The 16,785-nt window shown below is 42.7% G+C and overlaps 1 protein-coding gene across 2 annotated transcripts in view; it reads right to left on the bottom strand.

Moving 5' to 3' along the window:
- The window catches only part of cacna1c (calcium channel, voltage-dependent, L type, alpha 1C subunit), a 173,738-nt gene that overhangs the window by 148,686 nt on the left and 8,267 nt on the right, over positions 1 to 16,785 (bottom strand). Inside the window, exon 1 of one of the 2 annotated variants that reach the window (XM_041029877.1) lies at positions 14,565 to 14,622. The exons of the other annotated variant lie outside the window; for it this stretch is intronic. Within the exon in view, the coding sequence (XP_040885811.1) occupies positions 14,565 to 14,622 (58 nt within the window). Of the gene's footprint in view, positions 1 to 14,564; positions 14,623 to 16,785 lie in introns of those variants that run through there. 2 annotated transcript variants of the gene reach the window in all.

Below are 16,785 nucleotides of genomic sequence, written 5' to 3' on the forward strand. Positions count from 1 at the left end.
CTGCAAAAATAGATTCATATTTACGGCAACGGCTCATAGTTGGATGTCACTGTATCGTTGGCTGAATGCTGGAATGCACATCCATCAAATTTAGCCAACTATAGTCTAAATCAGGAGCCATTTAAATAATTTAAAACAGTGTTTAAAACATGGGTCAGGGCCTCAAGTGCTTGTTTCTGGCAGGTCCTCCATATGTCAGAAATACTAGTACATTAGCTTTGACCAGCAGATTGAGTAAGTCAATCTCTTCAAGTGATGGTTGGAAAAATTTTCCAAACCTTTGCTTGCATATGTGGACAACATCAGCTGCTGCATCTGCCTGATTTTAGCTGACTGAGGTACCAAGTTAATATTTTCTTATGCTGGTTTTCAACCAGTTACGGACTGTGAACTGTTTATCACGAAAATTAATATTTGTCTAAACCAAATTTTCTTCGTCTGCGTAACTGTCTGCGTGGGAAGCTTTCTGTTGGCAAATATTACTGTAAGTAGGCTACATGCTTGCTGACCAGCAGTGAACAGGACTTCCTTTCATGGCCTGGTCCTCCACAAAGCACCACACTAGTTGCAGCTTATCACAAATTATGTGCTTGTTTTAATGAGGCTGACTCCTACAGCGAAAGTCAACCATATTTAGGCATTCTCAATTTCAGATCCCACAGTGGGGATGCTTCAAAGACCATTACCCCAATGATCTAACATTTTAGTAATGTATAATTGATTTTTTTTTTTTTCTGTTTCAGGTCCCAGCCCACCTCAGCACAACACCTTAAAAACCATTCTATTAAGTTCTTCAACATCTGTGCTCTGATCAACCCTACTGCGCTGTGACATAACTTCCTGCATCATTAACACTCGGCAACCTGCTGTCACATCGAGCTGTTAGCACTGGCAATAATTAGCATTAGCATAAGTTAAATGTTGTGGAATTAGCATCTATTACACTGCTGAGACACTGGGCCTTTGTTGGCACGAGGAAAACGTTGATTATGATGAAATGGATTCATTGTTACTGTAGGTTAATTTGACATACGGCTTTCCCGCCAGCACTAATGAAAGATGACTCAAGGGACCGCAACGGCGTGCAAGACGAGGAGTCACGGGATTGACAGAAGCAGCTGAAGGCATCAGCGAACTTCTACATGTTCTGCTCTGTAATCAGTGGAAAAGTGAACTCAACTGTCTTAGAAAGTCAGTCACAGCAAACGGAAAAATAGCGTAAGGGTTTTTAAACACCCTGCTGTGTGCTGTGCTCTGTTTGTTTTAACTATACCCTTGTTCTGTGCTATGAATGTAATCACATTTTTCACACCAAGAAGCAGGGTACCACTAAAATGCAAAAAGAAAAAAAAAAGCCAGAAAAACAATGATTACAAGAGAAACAAACTATGTTACCTCATCTCTATTTTTCACCATTTGATTATCAGGGGATTTACCCTTAAATGCTTTAATTGAGGTCAGGGGCCAGCAAAAGACTTCCTCTAAATCTGTTTGTCTAACAGAGCTATCGTAGCAGTTAGTAAAAGCCATCAAATGTCACGTCCAACATTTCATACCTAAATGAACCATATAAATGAAACCTAATAAAAACACAGAGTCAAACTTACAGCCTGTGGTGAGCTTTAAAATAAGAACACTGTATAATAGCTCTGTGCATAAAATGCTGGTCAGCACTCCAGCAGAATATCTTACTAGTGTTAGTGTAGCCCTTTGCAGGTCACGTGAACCTTGTCTTCAATGTTGTACCAGTTCCTTAGAGTCTCCAAGTGGAAGACAGTAAACACCTTTTCAAGAGTATTTTCTCAGCTGCGTCATCTAACCACAGAGCCAAATTATACTAAATTACATGCATGACCTATCAACATCATTCAAACAGGAACACAAATATCTGTCAGTGTGTATAAGAGGGACACGGTACGCTTGTGTACTTGCACATTTACTGTGTGTGTGTGTGCAATGTAACAAGAGGGCTGAGGAGTGCGACATGGTTCCCTGGGTCACTGTTAATATCCCAACTCTGGTAATTGGTATAGAATATTGATAGAGAGGAAAATGGCCCCAAGCAGATCTTTGCTTCATTAGCGGAGACTAGGGGGAAGGAAACAGTGGAGTTGGTTGCTGTTTGAGTAGGAGAGAGGACAAAAGGCAAAAGGATGGAAGATTGGAAAGATACGAAAAAAAGAGGAGTAAAGGGAGAAAAGGGCAAAGAAGTAAACACAAGAAGATTGCTGCTAACTAAAGGAGAGAAGGTTATCAGATGGATGAGGAATCAGTAGAGAAAATTGTTTTAAAGCCTGTGTGGGTTTGTAACAGCTTTCAGAAACCGAAGAACATTAAATCACTCCCTACATGAGTGGCTATGAAACAGTTCTAGTAAAATACAGAAAAAGCAGTTATGTCATTCTTTCCCAACATGGTAGCAATTCATTATATTTGACTGATGTGACCCTTCACAGGTTTATGCTGCATCCTGGCCTCCACTGTTATTAGACAACAAGCTATCAGGACATTACAACAATCACAGTGAGTCTCCCACAAAAACATCCTGCTCCTCTTCCTCTCTCTTCCCCATCTTTTTCTTCTCATCTGTCTCTCTCCCGCATCCCCTTTCCTTCCCTCTTTCCCTCTCGTCCTCTCTTTCTCTCTGCGTCCCTGTCGGAACATAGTGTTTGTTTAATATGTTATCGCCATGGTAACCCGTCTGCCACATTGAGGTAATGTCGTTAATCATCAACTTTATCACGCTGCAACTCAGACGCATGCACACAGAACACCAACTATGGCATTTTACACTGTCCGCTGCTGAGAGCGGTGAAGGAAACAGCAGCAGCAAACAGGCTGAGGTGTGTGTTTAACATGGCAACGTGACGGTGAGTCTGTGTTTTCACATGCAGAATGAAAACACACATGAATATTTAAAGTCCAGCATCTTCCACATGCTCTCCTCATACCTCTTCTCATACCTCCCCTCCTTTAATCTCTCTATCTCTCTCTCTTTATATGAGCATGTTGAATCGCTTTTGGTTGACATGACAACAGACAGGCGATATTGCGCCTCCTGCTCTGATGACATCACTACAGGCGCCAAGCCAATCCCCCCCCCAAAAAACGAATCATCTCCTCTCTCCCTTGCTCTTTCTCTCAGACATATTGATCTGGAATATAAATCACAGATGTGAAGAGGAGATGAGCCAGGGTAAAGGGTGGAGCGGGGCAGATGAAAAAAGAGGAGAAGAAGAAGAAGAAGAGAGGGGAGAGAGATGCACAGAGATGCACAGAGAGCGAGAAAGAGGAATAACCACAGTTACATTCAAACTGTTGCCACGCCCACTATCTCCCCTCCAGTCAGCTGAAATGGAGTGTGTGTTCACTCTCATTTCCATACTGGGTGACTTTGGTATAAACCACATGCAGACACACACATGCAGAATCAATCTTGTGCAAGGAGAAAGGCTGACATGAAGATGTTTTGCATTCTGTGTGTATGAGTGCAACTGAGAGACTAAGAGACTTTCTTAGTGCAAGTAACATGAAATACATGAATAGTACATGTGCAACAGCCTTATACATAGATACAAAAAAGAAAGCTCAATATAAAAAGGTATGTCTTGTACTTAAGAACACACACACACAGACACAGAACAAGACTAAGAGTCTACTCTTGCTAAAATTAACATGCTACCATGTTCACAATGACAATGCAAACATACTGATATTCACCAGGTAATGTTTATCAGATCCTCACTAGGTTCAGTGTGTTAGCATGCTAACATTTGCTACTAAATGCAAACAGCTGAGGATGATGGGAATGTGATCTGTGGTTTTTCAGGTATTTGGCCATTTTCCAAAGTACTGAAATTAGAAATTCAGCCTGATGATGATCTTATATGAAAATGCAAAGGATCAGTCAGACTAATGTATCCTCTAGGGAACTTAAATAACCAGTAAAGTATGCAATCCATAGTTGTCAAGATGTTTAACCCAAAACCAAAGTTGTTAAGTTTATGGTGGCATGAACGGAAAAGTCAGGGGATCGCCAAAGTTATTAGGATACATCATCTGGGATCCATGAATTTCTGTACCAGATTTCTTGGAAATCCATCCAGCAGTTGTTGAGATATTTCCGTCTGGGCCAAAGTGGAGACCAACTGTCCGCAAAGCCCCAAATACACATGCTAAAGATAATGTAAATAGTTAAACCAGTCATTTAAAACCCTCTCCTTTTACCTCTTACTGGAGCTGGCTACAGACACAGCTCTGGAAATGGAAACACATGCACACACACACACACACACACACACACACACACACACACACACACATGCACGCACGCACGCGCACACACACACACACACACGCATGCACACAAACATACTTACTGTAGAAGGAGTCCTGTAACAAGCCTGTTTTAGCCATTATGACTCCAGAGTGTGAAAGTGAGTCTGGTCTTTTGGGAAGTGGACTGTTCTATACAGGCATACACACTAACTCTTTCTCTCCCTCACACACACACACAGTGTGGTCTGTGGGGAAGTGGTCCATGGAGCACCCACATCAAGACTGCCCTAGATAGATGGGATGGCAGGACACACACACACACACACACCAGCCTCTTCTGTTTTACACACATAGACAGTCAAGGACACTCTCATGGCCTATATAGTTGGGTCATTTCATACCGGAACAGCTTACCCTTGTCTTGATAAGAAAAGAGATGTGGAGAGAAATAGAAGGGAGGAAAACAGGAAACAAACACACTAATGGCAAATTCCAAGGAACAGCAAGAGAGAAAAGGACAGAAAGAGAGGAGGTATGGAGCCACAGAATAAAAAAGAGGGGCCATCAGAGAGTAAAAGCAGAAGGAAGGAGAGAGGGATGTAACAGGATTTTTTGAAGCCTCGCTTTCTAACCTTAGTTTCATCCTCTAGAGTCCAGCCCTGGTCACTATGGTAACCACTGATGAAAAGAACAGGACAAAATGAAACAGAAACGCAGACAGACTGGACAGAACGACAGAAATAAAGAAACAAACAGGACTGAAGAGAACATCTAAGGTCAGACACATACATGTAAATTCTTGCAATGGTTCAGAAACTCGCTGTTTTTGTTTTCAAAGATACATACTTGGCTGGTGCTTGTTGCCATGGACACGAGTCAGCGCAGTAACCGATGCATCTTAATCAAGTTAATGAGAGGTCAAATCCCTCTCTGACATTTCTTTATGTTGCCTGCATTGGAAAGCCATAAGCCAGCTGCAGCAGAGGCTTGAAAGGGGTGCGCCGTCGATTTACTCGATCAGTTTACTTGTCATTAGGAAAAATCCTCTGCCTGTGAAAACAGTTGTTGAGCTTTAACATCTGAGAAAATAACCCTGAGGATGTCACAGTTATCGGGCTTCAGACTTTAAATTATTAACAAAACAACCGTGTTACAAGCTATAATAGAGCTGAGGAATAGAGTTTGAAAGACATGGGTTTTTTATCAAGTAGGGAGGGTCTAATGCTTTTTTAGGGTTTAACTCACACTAAAGAATAAAAGTTAGGATCTTTGGAACAACCTTTTCTTGATCTGTATCTCATAACTCCTCCAGCTTTATGACCTGCAGCGTTTCTAAAGCAGCACAGTATTCCCTGAAATCATTTCCATATGGGACAAATCTGCTCCCCACGATTTCTAATGCCAGTGCTCAGTGCTACAGCAGGTTGTATCATGTGTGGCTGGAAATAAGGGTGTGGAGGTTGGTTTGTGTTTTTATTAAAAGTAATTATGATTGTTCCCTAACCTTTACCAAGTGTTTTTATGGCGTAATTTGTTTGCCATAACCCCAAGCTTTCCCTAACCTTAAGTTTCATGTTTGTTAAAAGGGTTGTTCTAAAAAAAATATGGAATCTTTAGATCAACTGCCCTTCCTTCTCTTATTCTGAAGAGTTACGTTAACCTTTTCCTGTCTGGGTGCATAATAAGCAAAGGAAGAGAAAGCGCTAGCTTCCCCAGGCTACACAACAGGCTACACACACACACACACACGCACACACACACACACACACACACACACACAGCAGAACAAGCCAAAAAACAAAGCACCTCCACACACACCTAGAGGCAGAAAAACAAACACACACACACAAACAAACTAACACGCAGAAAAGCATCACTCCACTCTTAGTTTAATCTTTCTTGCCTGGGTGCTGTCACCCAGCAGGGTGATGCTCACAACAGAGTGTGTGTGTGTGTGTGTGAATGTGTGTGTGTGTGTAGGCCTGTGGCGACAGACCACCTTCTCTATAGTGCAGCTATCCATCCATGACAAACCCACCAGAGGCCCCTGCTAAAAAGACCAGTGGAACTGAAAGCCTGATAAAAACACATGACGGTACATCCTTTATGGTTCACACCTCACTTCCTGTGAGACAAAATTAAAAAAAAACCAGTATGTACGTTTACTAAGAACCAAGGAAACATTTACGGCATGGTTTCTTCAGGGCGAGAGGTGTGACAATCTCACCCAGAGAGAGAGCAAAACATTTTTACATCTACTAATACAAGCTCCTAAAGCGACGCATGTTCCACCAGAATTTTCAAACCATACTAATGTTATGTGCAATCAGCTGTTCGACAGGTAAGTATATTTAGTTCTTAGGACTCATTTCCCCTCAAAGACACAGGAACACTTGCTTTCTTTTTCTCCTCTGAATCCATTTCATTCTTCCTTCTGCCCCTCGCTGCCTCTCTATCTCCTCACACTCTGAAATTAGCCTCATGAAAATTGTGACGAGGTGGTGTGTCTCATGTCTGTAGAGGAATGAGTCTGTGCTGCAATTATCGACACTTCGTGTGTGTGTGCTTGAGTGTAACATAGGTCAGAGTTGGGCATGGCCTGGCAAGGAGCAGTGAAACTTGTCACTGGGTGTAAGAATGGGAGAAATGCAGTGAGAAATGTTAAATTTAAATAGTCATTTAAAAATGATTCCATGATTTTAAAACAGAGAAATCATTCAGTTCAATCAGACAGTATCAGAATCATTGGTGGTAAATACATGACAATGACAGCGTTTAATCAAATTGTACCTCAGCCTCACGACCTCAAGACAAAACTATCATTGCTGACACACAATCTGCATGTTGTCAAAAGGTGACCGCAAAATAGTTTGATAGCAAAGACACACAAAACCTGAACAGAGGAACAACATTTTACAGCATCAAGCTCACATGGTTAAGTAGATTTATATAAAGCTGTAAAACCTAGATTTATACATTTTACCTTTTATAACACATACCTCTATAGCACACCTGTATTAGGATTAAACTATGCCTGCACACAGTGTAGGTTTGCAGTTTATAATAGAGTTACCTTTATAGGACACATTAACTTTAGGTCTTAATGCTTGTAGAACACTGGACAAGTGACTGGAGTTGTGGGCTGTCTGTCCACTTTATGTTATTTAGGGTTTTGAGTGTTGAGTTTACAGTGAATTCTCCACAGGGACAATAAATGGTGTTTTGTATCTTGTTTTTCTGTGGTTACATCTATTGCAAATGCTACAAGATGTTACAGTAAGTGCACGCAGATGGACCGATTAATTCACAGAAGAAAGGAAATGCGGTCTCACTGAACGATAAACCTTCAAATGAGCTAATGCTGAGTGGCTAACTGAGAGATGGAGGGGGGAGGGGGGAGGAAAAGGGGGAAAAAGATAGAAAACAAAGCAAATTATGTACAGAGGAAAATGCGTGAAGACACTTTGTCAGATGGAGAGAGAAGGAAGGGAAGAGAGGGCAGACGAGAGAGAGGGGAAGATGCACGGATGGGCATGAATAATATAGACTGCCTTCTACTCTCGTCTCTCGTCATCCCTCAACTTCTCCTGTAACTTAGGAAACATACACACTCACAGACACACATGCACACAGATGTTCATGTGTTTTTTTTTTTCAGAGCACGGAAACGTCATTTTACTGTAGCAGAATTGGGGGTATACGCCGTACACACTTGGAGTTCTCCTCAGGGAGGCCATGAGGGTCACATGTAAGATGTAAACGACATGTAAGATTTAAATATTTAACAAGTTTCTAAATGCTCAAGGGATGCAAGGATGTAGTTTAGTTTTACGGATCCTCATGGAAAAAGGAAAAAATAAACTTTTTAACTAATTACACATATGTATTATAGTTTATATACTTTATCATTTTCATGGAATTGGTCAAATCATGTTTTCCATAATAACAGTAATCTAATAAAAGAATTGATGAGCCTACATAAAGTGCTGCGTAAATGCATTAAGCTGGAGAAAGCCTGTGAGACGAAAGGAAAAAAGCTTGGGCTAAAAGCTGTGACGCTACTTTTCTTACTTAATTCTAATTTCTGTATAACTTGCTTGCAGTTTTGCATGTAAACATGTTATCTGAAAGTATATGAACATTATAGCTGATGTTTTGGGCTGGAAAGTAAGAAAGCAACAGATGCTCAAACAACTTCAACAAGGGAGAGAATGAGGTGGAGAAAGTAAGGAGGAGAACAGAGCATGCTGCTATTATTTTCATTGGTGATTTCATCCAAACTGAGCAGAGATGGGAAAGACACACACACTCCACAGATGGAGGCAGCCAAGCAGGCACAATGCATATGGGCAGGCGGTGAGTTGCAGCTGCACACACACACACACACACACACACACACACACATGCACTCTGTGCTGCTGATGTTGGAGTATTGTCCCACCAGAAATGAAGACTAAGGCCCGATAGCTCTAAGAGCAGAGGACAGCCTCTGGATAGATTTCCAATACGCAACCAGGGGCTTAAGCAAGACAGAGTCACGGATAATCCTCCCTCCTTCTCCTCCTCCTCCTGTGCTCCCTCTCTTCTCTCTCTATTCCTCTGGCCCTCCCCCTGTCTCTATCGCTCCCTCTATTTCTCACTCATTTCATCCCTTTATTCCTCTCTCTTACAGTTCCCTCTATTCTCTGCATTGGCTGCCTCCATTTGCTCCCTTCTATCCCTCAGTTTCCTTGCCAGCCAGTCTATTTTGCTTCCTCTTTCCTTTTTGTCTCTACTCTTCACTCTTCTCTTTTATCTCTTTTAATGCAATCTGTCATTCTGTCCTCTTATTTCTCCTTCGATCCGCCCCTCCTCTCTTTCCTTCCCTCCATGCGTCTTTTTCTTTTTTTTTTTGTCTCTCAGATGGCATTTTACGTTAAGAGCAGCTGTTGTTGAGTCACATCCTTAAAGTTAAAGGCATGACACACTCTGAGGCGCTGACATAAACTTGTTTAATGCTGATTGGCCTTTAATCGCTCGTTACATCCTCCACTGCAGCTGCTGTAACCTCGTAGTGACTAATACATCTATAAACACATATACTGTAACTACTGTAGTCTGACGCTGTGCATGTAATGTACAGCCGTATGGAGCCTGAATCACTGATGGTGTGAGGCAGCAGTTCCCTGCATTTTTTGCTTGTGACCCCTTGATGCAAACACTCTCTTCTCAGAGTGTGTGAGGAAAAACTGTGCTATAGCAGAGAAAAGTCAAAATCTCACAACCACCTAGATTCATCTCAGATTCAGCCCTTATGGCAGTGCTGACTGCACCAAGGCTGCCACAAGGGGCTTGGATGCTATGAATTTGAACCATAATGCCTGTGCTGCAAACCAGGAGCACAGAGTTCGTAAAATGTGGGTATTAGCCAGGCAGGGAGAGTGTGACGGAAGATGCTACAGTATTGAGTTGCATTACGGGCATTGAAGGATCCAGCATTTTTGGTGTTTGAGCCATACTGAGGCCTAAAATTCAGGATATCTCTGCTTCTGCTGCACAGATTTGGACTCCTTTTCTAAAAGGCATTACTGCAAAAACATCAAGGATAGTGAAATGAATCAAGGTAAAAAGTAGAAGAAGTAAAGGCCTTTCCAGCTAGCTAATGTTCTGATTTATCCAGATAAAGTTTGCTTTGCATCCCTACTCTAAAACAGCTACTGAATTAACAACTACTAAACCTCAGTTCCTGTGGTAAAGCAGCTCACTGGTCATCAGCAGAACTGCGGTTGAATGAATTTGAGAGATGGCAAAGTTGAAAATTTTGCCAGCTTCTGTGCCTCAGCCCTGAATTACTGCAGTCTCTGTAAGCCATGGCAAGAAACGATCACTGAGAAGAGACACTCTGTCCCTGTCTCTTTCTGTTACTCACAGACATGGACACAAACCAGCTAACACACACTTCCTTCTTTTCTTAGAAAGTAAATGCAAGTTAATTTGGCTGGCTTTTATATGGTAAATGAGGGTGAGGGTACAGGGGTATAATCTTGATCAAAATGGGTCCTGTTTTACTGAAGCACACTAACAAGGTGGATTCTTTGTTGTTGGATATAAATAAAAAAAAAAAAAAGTCTGTCAGTGTTTGTGTTCACCGCCCAACATGTCCATCCTAAAAACGTATTATGAGTCTAGCAGTGGTTCCTCACTGAGGATAATAACACTTAATTACGAAAGACGTTGGACTCACATTTAAGTTACTCTACCTCAGGATTATTATGTCTGAGTAAACACTGGCTTCAGGCGGGTTTGAAAAACCACATCATCTGTTTACCATCCCAAACTAACACTAAGGTGTCAAACAGATAATCAGTTAGATGTAGCTTGGCAATGAAAAATACACAGACCCAGGCTACAGGATTAGACAGAAATATCTGTTTTTATTATTTTGAAAGAAAACCTTTCAAGTTGCAGACAAATAGCCCTAAACAATCTGACAAAACTTATCCAGTGACCGGTTTCTATCCATTTCACCTTGCCAGAAACTAACTCCAAACTGATATTGAGCAACAACTGGATTGAGTAACGGTAGATTTGTGCTTAATTGCCCAGGTTTCCATTTCCATCAGGCATACTGATAGATGGCTTAGCTCTCTTAGCTGTTTCTCTGCCCCTGTGGATTCTAATTAAAGTACGTTTGAAACAAATACTTGATTAGTTGTTGCCTTTAATCGAAGAAGGCAACAACTTTGCCACCTGCTGTTGATTAGTTACAAAAAATACACTGAATCAGTTGCATTTTCTTAATTATAATCATTGTCTTTGACAGTGTCTACCAATACAAAGTCTACCTTAAAGTCTAAGTCCAGCTGATGAATGGAAGATGCTTGTGTGAGCATGGCCGCACAGAAAAGCCTCTGCAGACACATGACCTGGCAACAGCTCCATGTGGAAAGCTACATACAAAACGAAAACATCAGTGGTTGTTGCAACATGTCTTTTGAGGTGACTTCAATAGAATCATTGAGCGTATCAAGTCAAGTCATTAGAGTGAAGTGATTTGGCAGGTGGCCAGCACCCCAGGGCAACCATCGGAAACCAATTAATATCCCTAACAGAGGTATCATGCCTCTGGCACAAGGCCCACAGGGAGAATCACTGATTACACTGCTGAAAACTGCTGCTGAAATGAGTGTGTCTGTGTGTGTGTGTAATTCAAAACAATTCTCAGCTCTATGTGCAATGACATGAGATGCCACAGGTGTGTGTTGTTCCATGTGTGTCTGTGTGTTGGGTTGTTTTTCTGCTCGTGTGTGCACAAGAAAAAAAAAATCAAGATCATGTCGATGCAGTGTAATTCGTTCATTCAATGAACATGAGCATTCAGTGCAATCATGTGGAACATCAACAGTTTGAATTACAGAGCGGATATAAGGATGCAAACTGGTGGTAGGCACCAGGAGCTGTAATGTAAAGCCTCAGAATGTAAGACATCATCTGCTCTGTTTTTCTGTGTGGGATGTTTTGTCCCTGAATCCCTCAAGGAGAAATCTGTCTTTTCTTTTGGCTCCATCGACAGCGAGGAGACAGGTCAGGGTCACATACAGAGCAGCATCCGACTGGCTGGTGGAGGTAAACTGAACTGTCGAAACTTTTTGTCAAAGGATGGTCTCTGTAATAACTACACTACACTGCAGAGAGCTGTCATCTTTCATCTGCAGGAAACTCATTAAGTGCCTTCTACAATATGTCCATCTTCCTAATAGCCACTTCACCACTGCCTTTAACAAATGAAAAAGGGGATAATATAGGTCAGTTTAGTATATATAATTCAATATGGCTGCCTTGACTTTGATCCTTATATACCATGCAAATGGCTCCTTCTAAAGCCAGTGATCTTGTACATGAGCTAAAACATGTACAAACTTTGACTGTAGTGACCTGACTGTTAAGTCAGAGTAAAACAATGCACCGGACTTTTCCAGATCAACTGAACTGAATGAAATAACCTGATCTGACAAACATTTTCAAGCTGACAGAATCACGTCTGAGTAAGCTTTTTAACTTCTGTCTCATCATGGTAAATTAAGAGCAGTTTAAGTCAGATTGCTGTGGGATTTGCAGCAAATTCATCTCGGGACGGAGTCTACTTGGGTGGTGGTTTCAGCACCACGGACAGTTCATTTTTCATTGGTCTATTGACAGCTGCTTGACAGTTATTGAAGTGTTACAAACTTAGACACTGACACTGAGGTATCACTGTTTGTATTCTGCTTCTCTCAGATGTGAGAAGACCGGAGAGAAGTCCGGTGCATTGTTTTACTCTGACTTAACAGTCAGGTCACTACAGTCAAGTTTGTACGTGTTTTAGCACTTCTGATAGACAAATGGGACAAACGCTGTGCATCCACAAGCCTAATCTGATGGTTTGCTGCTGTGTGATGTGGATCTGTGCTGCAAACTCACACGTAAGCTAAAATCCTTTCTGCAGTCATATTTGAACTCGTTTATTAGGCTTTAACGTGGCATAAAGTACCGATCACATGAGAGGGCAGTAATAAGTTGACAGTGGCACTGATCGTCTGAGGCTGATCACCTAATCTTGAAAAGAATTTTATATTTTGCTCTTTGAAGGTATAACAAGACACTACCTGTGTCTCCTTGGGTTGTCAAGTACTTTTCCTGATGTGGCTGAGAGGCAGACAGGTTGTACAGTATGTGATTATGACACTTGTTATGATGATGATATCCATTACTTCTTTGGGCATCTTGGACACAAAGGTCCTTTCTGATGATAATAATAGAAAAGATGACATCATGGCATCATGATAATCAAGCTGTGATTTGTTTTATAGACTGTACACACACACACACACACCTGCCCTTCGTGATGATGTTTAAGCTGCCTGTAAAGTATGTTACCTGGATGAACATGATAGCAGCTTCTGCAGGTAACATGCAGCCTATGATTACTGTCACCAGTTGACTGTTGGTGAATGTGCCTCGCTGCGACACACGCACACACACTTACATACATACATACACACACACACATATCCACCGCCACCCCTCTCCTCATCCCCTGTTGCTATGGAACCTGTCGCCAAGGCAGAGGTTATGTGGTTGTGATGGAAGTGGTGGACGAAGGCGTGGACGACGACGACGATGATAGTTATGAAGATGATAATAGTGATCGGATAAATCACGCCCTGCTGAATTACAAGGTCCGGCTGGCCATAAACGAATGCATTGCTGGGCTTTGCTCTCTGCAACGTGGGTGGAAGGAGCGACGCGTAATACTGCGCAATGCAAACAGACCCTTTCCTCACCGTAAGACAGACCGCAGCCCCCGGATTTCGACTCACTCTTCGCATGTGTTGCTTTTTAAACACTTAAAAAGTCGTCACGTTGAACTTCGGGCTCGTGTCTTGTGCGAAACAACCCACTGTCCACCGCTGCCATCCCCAAAATAGAACATCATCAACCCAATTCTCAGCAGACGAATAAGTCCTGCAGGCCCTCCTACTGCCACCTGTCATCTCTATGCGATTTCTCACCCGCGTCGCTATTAAGGAACCCTGCGGACATGAAAACTTGGATTCAAACGTGACAAATTCGACTACTGATTATAGAAGAAGTGAGGATCGATAGTGGTCGAGTGCGCGTCTCGGTGGGCGCTGCACGATTTCCTGCCCCTTAGCGAGCACTGTTCATTTCTAACACACGGCCAACAACACATAGGCTGTGTGCTGTTTAGTTTGTTCCCTAAACGAAAAGCCTTGGGGAGACAAGATCTGCCAAATAATTTGCACACACAGTTGTTGTTTTTTTTCTCTTTTTGTGCTGGAAATGTGTCTCAAACAATAATGTTCTCCACCTACAACTGCCTGTTGGCTAAGTATGACCACTGCCCACCCATTATGCCACAGTTCTCCCATGGACAGGCCTGTCAAACCCACAAGTGTGGACTGAACCAAGCAGGGAAAAGGCCTCATCCATATCTGTCCGCGGCGACCTGCAGCCTTGTTGCGTGATTATGAAACAAGTTCACTTGATGCACAAACTGCATATAAAGGATCAAACAAACTAACTGCACACGGAGGGAAAGTGGGGGACAGAGAAGTGCATCTGTCCATCTGTTGAAAACGAGGAGAGAGCTAACACCCCCCCTCCCTCTTTCCCCCATCCCATCCCCATTTCGAGATCATCATACCTCTCTTACTCCCTCCCTCCCACCTTCCCTCTCTCCCTCCCCTCTCTCATGCACAGTTACAAGATGTTTGCCAGTTCTAAATCAAAAAGACACTACATACCTTGATGGTTCTCAAGGGTGTCCTCCGGGATGTACATGTTTTTGCTTTCATTTACCATAAATGTAGTCCGGCGTTATCCCTATAGGTGAATGGAAGAGAGAGAGAGGAAAAGCTGGAGAGGAGGAGGGAAAATAACAAGAGGAAAAAAAGCCCCCCAAAAATAAAGAAATTAAAAAAGGGGGTAAAAGAAGAAAGAACTGCCTGGCACGGACAGTTTTGGGTATTCCTTTGTTTTATTTATGGGGAGGGTTTCTTCGGATGGAGTGAATATTACCTAATCCCCATGATGGAGGTGAAGGCGAGAAAAAAGAGGGAGCTTTCGGCGGAACCGGTTGGGAAAACGCACCGGTGCATCCCTCGGTACATCCGGGCCCTAGGCGAGAAACATGAGACCAGCACCGCGTTCAATTCAATTCACACCTCTCTCGCTCTCTCTTTCTCTCTCCCTTCTCCCTTGTTGTGTTTTTTTAAAATAAGGTTTGAAAAGGTTATAAAGCACGGGCGCTGTCAGTGACGGTCGCAATGGAAGTGCGCAAAAGACGCATTCGTGCGCATCTTCAGCAGCGTGTCAAAATGTGAGAGGATGAAGAAGAGGAGGTGGAGGTGGTGGTGGTGGAGGAAGAGAAGGAGGAGGAAGAGAAGAGGAAAACAATTAGAAAATGAGAAGAGTGTAAATATTCCATCACGGGTAGCACGGGGTTAAATCTCCCAATAGGCTGTCGGTTATTCCACGTATCTATAGCAGAGTCCCCCCAAAAAACAGAAGCCAGGCCGTCCTGTCTCATCCGGAGACGGGTTTCTCTGTCCTGATCCAGTCCATGATGGTCCGACGGTGTGTCTGTCAGTCAGTCTGTGAGCCTGTCTGTCCGTCTGCCTGCCTGCCTGTCTGTCTGTCTGCCTGTGTCTCACTGATCGGGAGTTGGAGCTCTCTCTTCTCTCTGCCTCTGCTGCCCCTGCAGCTCAGCTCTGCAGTGATACCGAGAGAGAGTGAGAGAGAGAGAGAGGGGAGAGAGAGAGAGAGAGAGAGAGAGAGAGAGAGAGTGAGAGAGAGAGAGAGGGGAGAGAGAGAGAGAGAGAGAGAGAGAGAGAGAGAGAGGTAGCCCCCCTCCCCGTTCATGTAGACGCTTTGACTGTTTCCAGATGTGTGTGTGTGTGTGTGTGTGTGTGTGTGTGTGTGTGTGTGTGTGTGTGTGTGTGTGTGTGTGTGTGAGTTTGCCAGAGAGAAAGGAGGGAGGGAGACTGTATAGGCAACAGTGGAGAACCAACGGCTGGTATCCAGATGATGATGATGATGGGGATGATGAAGGCAAAGATGATGATGTTGATGAAGTGTGTGTGTGTGTGTGTGTGTGTGTGTGTGTGTGGTGGGAGGAGAGGAAGGCTCACCAGATCTTAAAAGGAGCAGAGGGTCAGAGAAAAGACATAAAAAAAGGAAAGGAAGGTGTCTGAAACCCATGCGTGAGATACAGTCAAGAAGATAGAGAGCAAGAGGAAACAGAAAGAGAAAATGTGCACATTTGTGTGTGTGTGCGAGGGAAAAAGAGTGAGTGAAAGAGAGGTAGAAGGGGGATAATGATCCATAGCAGGCTCAAACCTTTCGCAGGCTCTGATTTGTGCAGGAAGAAACAGAGATCAGAGATGTACCTACATCCGATTTGCCCTTGGTTCCTACACATCTGGTCTGCTTCAGCCTCATTCTTTTCTTTGGCCATGGCTGTGTTTACACACACACTAAATATCTGGTTTTTCAACTCTTTCATGACTCAAGCTCTGATCTTTTCATGGCTCTCTTAAACAGGGCAAAACCACAAGGAACTTGATTTTTTTTTTTTTTTTTTGGATCTTTGGATGCTGTGTAAATACAGACTCAAATATCATGAGGTAGACTGACGCAGGAAGGTCAGTGCTCAAAGACTGAATGTGAACCTTTTTATCTAGAGGACAATAAAAACGATATTTAGAATTCAATTATGTTTTTTTTTTTTTCTTCCTTTAAACCTCAGGACAGTGATGTATGTTTTGACATTGTTCTCCATGGCCAGAAACAAATTTGTTCTGGCCCCTAAAGCACGCAAAGTCATTTTCTGGAGACATGGGCCCATTTTCCTAGGTAACACAACAATGAAATGAAGCTCATTTAGGAGTAAAATGTCAAACAAAGTCAGCAACATCAGCTCTTAACTAAATAGCTCTGGACCAGGCTTTGATGACATTGAGTCAA

Source organism: Toxotes jaculatrix, chromosome 22 (genome assembly GCF_017976425.1).
Source record: "Toxotes jaculatrix isolate fToxJac2 chromosome 22, fToxJac2.pri, whole genome shotgun sequence".
Classification (NCBI taxonomy): domain Eukaryota; kingdom Metazoa; phylum Chordata; class Actinopteri; family Toxotidae; genus Toxotes; species Toxotes jaculatrix.